The 6,608-nt window shown below is 39.5% G+C and overlaps 1 protein-coding gene across 1 annotated transcript in view; it reads right to left on the bottom strand.

Moving 5' to 3' along the window:
- LOC104489165 (reelin) overlaps positions 1 to 6,608 on the bottom strand; it is a gene marked incomplete at both ends in the record, with an annotated part of 29,850 nt that overhangs the window by 3,814 nt on the left and 19,428 nt on the right. The window contains 5 exons of the mRNA XM_010131293.1: positions 803 to 876; positions 2,527 to 2,702; positions 3,218 to 3,460; positions 3,873 to 3,979; positions 5,291 to 5,466. Of these exons, the coding sequence (XP_010129595.1) occupies positions 803 to 876; positions 2,527 to 2,702; positions 3,218 to 3,460; positions 3,873 to 3,979; positions 5,291 to 5,466 (776 nt within the window). The remainder of the gene's footprint in view (positions 1 to 802; positions 877 to 2,526; positions 2,703 to 3,217; positions 3,461 to 3,872; positions 3,980 to 5,290; positions 5,467 to 6,608) is intronic.

Raw genomic sequence — 6,608 nt, 5'->3', positions numbered from 1 at the left:
TAGGGAAAAAAACCCCAAAGTTTTAGAGCAACTGAAAGAATAATGAAAGACCAACAGGTAATTTCTAAAGGTCATTACATTGCCTGTCTTACTAAACAAACCCAAGATATTGTCAGCAGTAGTTTCCATGCTCTGTAGTCACAAATAAACAAGAGGTGAGAGGCTGAACTGCGATTGCAGCCAAGGAGGGCTTTGCAGCACCGGGTCTGAGTGCGGTGAAACTCTTGGTGGTGATACACTCAGCAGTGTCAAACTGAGAGCTCCTCTGGGCTGCCGTGGCAGAAGGATTTGTTCAGGGGTCTGCTCCTTAGTCTTGCTCTTACAGTGTTCAGAAGAGTCCCCACAGAATTTGCTCCATGTTCACCCGCAGTCATTTAAGCACAGAATATACCTTTTCTTTTACAAATTATAATGCACTATATACTGCAGCACAGGAGACAGTGTTATTAATAGTTTGCTAGTTAAAGACCAATTTGGAGTTAAGTAACTCCCACTTAATTACAGCTTGATCCTCGGTATATAGTCCTGTACCATACTAAAACAACAGTTTCCTGGGAATGCGATTTTCTGCAAGCACATTTTTCAACAGGAGCATGCTCAGTGCCATGAATTGTCACATCTGGGACAAATTATAAAGAGAATTTACAGGAATTGTGTAGACAAATCCCAGTGCTTGCACACAGGATTTGTTCACATCCTGTTACAAGATGAATAGCAAAGTAATTCCTTTAATAAATAAAAACTCTCTAGGTTTTTAATATCATACTTCTTTTTTTTAAGTCTATATTCTGCTGTCATTTACCTGGCATCCTTCGTATACTCCAGCATCACAGAGTGGAGGTCCCCACAAGAAGTTGCCTCACAGCCAACCACAATCTGTAGCACAAATAAAATTGGCTGCTATAACAAGTCAAGTAGACATTTAATGTGATACATAATGAAGTCTTACTTCCTTTTTTTTTTCTTTATGGGGTGTTTAAAAGAGACTGCCAACTTACTTACATCTTGAACAAAATCCATCAAAAGTGGATGAAAAACAAAAGACGCAGTACTTCAGATACTGCTTTTACTTAATGAACATTACTTCATTGCTACTGTTATTTTCGAAGAGAATCCTAACACTACATTCCTAAAGTTCAAATTAAGTATGTAAACAAACATTGTTTCTGAAACACAAAGATGTGGTAGCTCCTTGGCATTTCAGAAGGTGAAGTACCTAACTATGTATTAATTACCTATGAAATGTGTAATTCATAATAGTAAACATGGATATAAACTTCAAGTTGATCCAATTTAAGAACAGAGTTATTCTGAATATTTAAAAAGATAAACGTATTTGTGTCAGATTAGAGTGGAAAGATTACAGTACCCAATGTACAGTGCTGATAGATAACAAAAAGGTAAATTTCCAGAGGTTCAAAACCAAATGGCAGCCGTGCACTGGAGCTGAGTTCTTAGTTTATAAATAAAATCTTTGCTGTGACTGGTGAAGAGAATGAGGAGAAAGTCAGGAGAGAAATCTATGCGTTGAGAGTTTAGTAGTATGAACTATTAAATGCTGATGGGTTATCATATTTTTGGCCTTAAAATAGAAGAAAAAGATGATAGGACGGGTAAAATAAGCTGCTTGGCGGTGGGGGTGGGGTAGGGTTGGAGGGTGCGGTCCTGGCATTCAGTAGTAAAAAGCCTGTCAGACTCCTCCTTTATAGATTTCTTGGAAGGCGGCATGCTGTGTGAGCGGGGGAAGCAGTGCGTTAGGGATTGTATTAGGCAGTCAATAGAAAATAGGCGACAATGCTGAGAAAAGATGAAAATATTGATTAGTGGAAGATGGAAATTTCTGGAACTGTCTTGTCAAACAGAAGAGCAAGAAAAAAAACATTACAAGAAAATGTTTGGCTATGTTGATAACCCTGCTTTCATATTAGCTCCTGGCTTGTTTGAGACATGGTGCCTGGGGAAGGGCTAGGACATTTCTGGACAACAGCTACTTGATTCCTTTGGATCAGTGTGGAATTCTACCTTACAATAAAGGAAAATATTCAGAAATGTTCCTCTGATTATTCAGGTCATTTGCCATGACACAAGTAACGGGGGGTACTTCTGCTTAAGCACTCGCATTTTCCATATGCCACTCTTCTCCAGCCTGCCTTTGCCTTGCCTTTTCTGCTTGTTCACGAGTTAGGGGAGAGGGGCACATTCTGCATGCTGCGTATTCTCTCATCTTAGGAAATAATTGCTCCTGGTTCTGAGGATCCAGTAATTTCAGGAGGAAGGGATTAGATTTCCAATCCCTCTCAGTAACCCCCGAAGCATACGGACAGTCAGAATAATTTGACATTTAACATTCATGCAATCTTTCTGGTTCCCATTACCCACACTTCAGAATTTCCTTTAAATTCTAATATGAAGTTGTTATTAATTATTCATCCAATTGGACACTCTAGTTGGAAGAAGAATGATTTCTGGAGGTGCATTAGGTGATTTTCCATTGCATACTTTGCAGAGAGAGAGAACATTTCTTACTTTAAACTGCATCATGTATCCTGGCTGTATAATGAGCTCCCTGGAGGACAGGATGTTGTGTGTTTTGTCCTTTTTCTTATTTGGCCAGTAGAGATGAAATGAAGGGTTTCCACAGAACCCTGCAGTCCTCACTGCATTAGGGTAAAAACTCCAGTTTTCTTCATGAGAGGTGCCTTCTGTTAAGACGAGTTAAATACAATTACTGCATTGTTTCAGTAAACATCCACAGAATCACTAGATGCAGTATTTTAGTGATATAAACACTAAATGTATGCTGTCTGTCATGACACACGGTAAATAAGCTACTAACAGACATAATAAAAACATCAGCTCCAGAGAGATAATTAAAATGTTTAAATAATAGCACTTTTAAAAAAGATGACTAAATAAGAGTTTACTATCAAGAATTTAAATGAAAGGAGTTGGACCGAATTAAAATCTTTTGCTTTCCTTATAGGTATATACATATGTATATACACACATCCCTGTATATCTATTACATGTATATATATAATAAATATATATTACACACCCCTGTTAGTAGCATGAAGAATAGCATATAAACAGTGTTAGTCTTCAAAGTGAAAAATTTACAGAGTTAAAAAAAGAAAAAGTGTGCTTGCAAGCTGGCAGAGTTTATCTTAGATAAGATAAAGCCAGACAACAGATTAGCTCTCACAGCCTGTCTTACCATCATCAAACGTATCTACCAGCTGGCTGGGGTTGATCTCTGCTCCTCCAATCAGGATGTTATCCAGCGCCCACTGTGCCCGGTCAGGGCCTGAAACCACAATCCCGTTGCTGATGGTAAAAGGCTGCCACCAGCGCAAGCGGGTTGTGTTAGTCAGAGCGTGTTCAGGGAGGAGGATGTAGTCATGCCTGACTGAGATGTATTTTTGGTAATCCATCTCATGAAGCAAAGTCCAGGATATCCCTGGAATGAAGAGGTGCAGGTTTAGGAATAAAAACAAGCATATGGTAGGATTTTCTAAAAGATTAAAGGGGGATAACGGGAAATAGAAAATAACAGCTATGGTCTTCTGATAGACAGATCTTAACTTCTAAGTGTAGCTGCCAACTTTACTCGTTGCAAGAGTAATCCTGTAATCGTATAAAGGAATCAAATTGGCTGGAAGCCACCGATTACTGAAATCAGCCAGGAGGATTATGGATAGCTCCTGGGCAATAAATGGAAATTTTAGACAGGGAAAAAACTTTACAAAGACAAACTTTACAATTAAAAATTATCTAATTATTTTGCATCTCTCTGACGACTCCTCAGATATTCATGGTGCTTGAAAACAGAACAAGGCTGTAGCTTAGCTGAAACTACCGGATGTACTTGCCTCCATCAATGGAATAGTCTAGCAGCACTCCCTCCTTTCGGCAAGTTGGTCTGTGGCACGTTGTCATATTGTTTTCACTCCCAATTCTCCCCCAGTACTGTAGAAACCTAAGGGTAAATATATAAGTTTACGTTTGTTAAAGAACTGCAGAAATCGAGCAGTTTGGTTTCTGTTAGCACATGTGCTGAAGATGTTCGACATGCCAGCATTTTTAAGCAAGTAACATCGAAGTACAAGTAGAACAAAGGTTACCCAAACCATTGCCTGGTAATTCTTGTAGGAACCTCATGAAATCCAACAAAGTCCTGCCTCTAGGAGGGACTAACCCCTTGTGATGGTACTGGCTGGGGACCGACTGGCTGGGAGCTACTTTTGCTGATGGTTCCCTGGGAGTCTGTGGTGGAAAGGGAGCTCAACATGAGTTACAAGGTGCCCTTCTACCACCAAAGGACATAAAGGAACTTGATAAACTGAGGCAAGGTAAGTGAAATAGTTGGAGCTGGAGCAAGTGCCCTATGAGGAGAGGCTGAGGGGCCAGGGACGGTTCACCCTGGAGAAGATGCCTGGGACTGGGAGGCAGTGATCATACATCAATACAGGGAGATTCCAGCTGAACATAACAGGGGAAAAAAGTAAATCATTGTGAGTGTAACTCAACGCTGGAACAAGCTGTCCAGAGAGATCGTAGGATCTCTATCTTTGGAGGTTTTTCAAGACCCAACAGTACAGAACCTGAGCAACCTGGTCTGAATTCAGTGTTGACCTGGCTTTGAGCATGAGGTTGGACTAGAGACTCCCTGAGGCCCCTTCCTTCTTGCAAGGTTGGATGATTCAGCTAAATTCTTGCTGAATTACAGAACTGAGAGCGTGTGGCATTGTTAGAGTCATACGGTCAAGTGAAATGATGCTGGAGTTTTCTTCTATGTCATTTCCTTAGCTTGTCTAAATTGACATAATTCTTTTGCTCTCCAGTTAAGTCGTCATTTTCTATAGTGTGTGAATGAAGCGGGTCCTGAATGGGCACCCAAGAGAGGACAACCGGCAGAAGTTATGTTCTGAACTCAGTGGGAGACACAGCTGATGCCTCCGGTAGTGGAGTCAGCGGTACCCAGGAGTCTGCAGTATCTTGCCTCTTTACAGGACAGGTGTTGCTGACTCCAGGACGCTTCTGAGGAAGGGGACTTGCTTCTTTACCTGGACATGACAGACATTTTCCACCGTGCTAGGGTGACCCTTGCTCTTTCTGACTCATCTGAAAGCATCAGTGCCTTGAGAATCATAATATCATTTGTGTTTACCAGAGATAGTGCTATACCTGTGGTGGCCTAGTAATTCCCGGAGTTACAAACTTTGTCACCTGTTGCTTTGTCAGTGTTTCACAGAGTTCCCCATTAAAATGACAGGAAAACATGACCTACTTTGCCCCCCGCAGGTCCAGATCTTGAGTGACAGCCTGCCTCACAGTTGCACCTCCAAAATACAGAGTTGTGTCTTCTGCAAGAATCCCACACTCGGTACAGGTATTTCCACCTTCTAAGGACATCCATAAATCTGGTTTAATTTCTTCAGTGTCAAAGCGCTCTTTCAGGAAAGTCTGTAAGATGTTTAGCATAAAGCACAGGTAATTATGATCTGAAACCTTTCTGATGACCACAGCTGGAACCAACCTAAACATGTTTGAAGGGCTCATGAACACCGTGAAATATTTTTTCAGGGTGACTGAACATAATAACTTTTGACTGAACATTTAGCCACTTGAACTGAATTGGCTAAATGTGAAAATACGTTAGAGAGAAATTGCTATTCTGTTTTTTCTTTTTTTGCCAGCAAAACAGTAGTACAATGAAATTTTAGGGTTATTAGAGTGAACATGCCTTTATGCAACTGTCTGCACAAATACTTGCAGTGAAACCTGTCTGGAACCTCTGATTTCCAGTTACTTCCACGTGTGCAGTATAAGCAATGACATGAGTGAAACCTTGGCCTTAAGGAGATAATAGTAAAACTCCCTTAAAATTGCTAAGATTTTATCCCAGAAGTCCTTAATGTGAAGAATACATTACTAATTAAAAATTGCAAACAGATAATGATATTTGTTCATGTAATTAGTATCTCAGATGAAAAACAGAAGATAAATAATTCAAATAACATGATAACTGGGAAGTTAAATAGTTATATTCTTTTTAGACAAAATGCTGCTTAACCTGTTGATTCTATGGAACATGTATCTATCCTGTTCTTACCTGATGTGGAAAAAAAAAAAGAGATGGTAAACACTGCATTGTAAACTAATTTGGGATTCCTTAAATATTATTTTCTAAGTATGTTAAGTTTTAAAAATATTTAAACTTTTAAATTAGCAATATCTAAGTAGATTTCACTCTTTATAGGGTAACACTAATAAGTTAGGTGAATTAATTTCATGCACTTTTATGTCATTTTCTTGTATTCCCTACTTCAGTAAGGCCTTTCATGATGAAAATATTTCTGCAGGTCTTGATCAGATATAACCATATGTGGAAGGGTGATTTAGTTCATATAAGGATGATCTAAGGATGAACAATGAACTGTATCAATCACAGCTTTTTTGGGCAGTGTTATTTGCAAAGGAACAAACCCAGTCTTGGATACTGCAGTAATAGTTTGGTTAAAAAATTATGGAAGGGCTGAAAAAGGATTTGAGTATGTTCAGGCAGACAGTAATCAAAGTCAAATTTCCAGTGGGATCATCCTCTT

The sequence above is a fragment of the Buceros rhinoceros genome, unplaced genomic scaffold, assembly GCF_000710305.1.
Source record: "Buceros rhinoceros silvestris isolate BGI_N320 unplaced genomic scaffold, ASM71030v1 scaffold35602, whole genome shotgun sequence".
Taxonomy (NCBI): domain Eukaryota; kingdom Metazoa; phylum Chordata; class Aves; order Bucerotiformes; family Bucerotidae; genus Buceros; species Buceros rhinoceros.
Note: the sequence above shows the minus strand (reverse complement) of the source record. Positions and strands in the feature narration are given on the sequence as shown.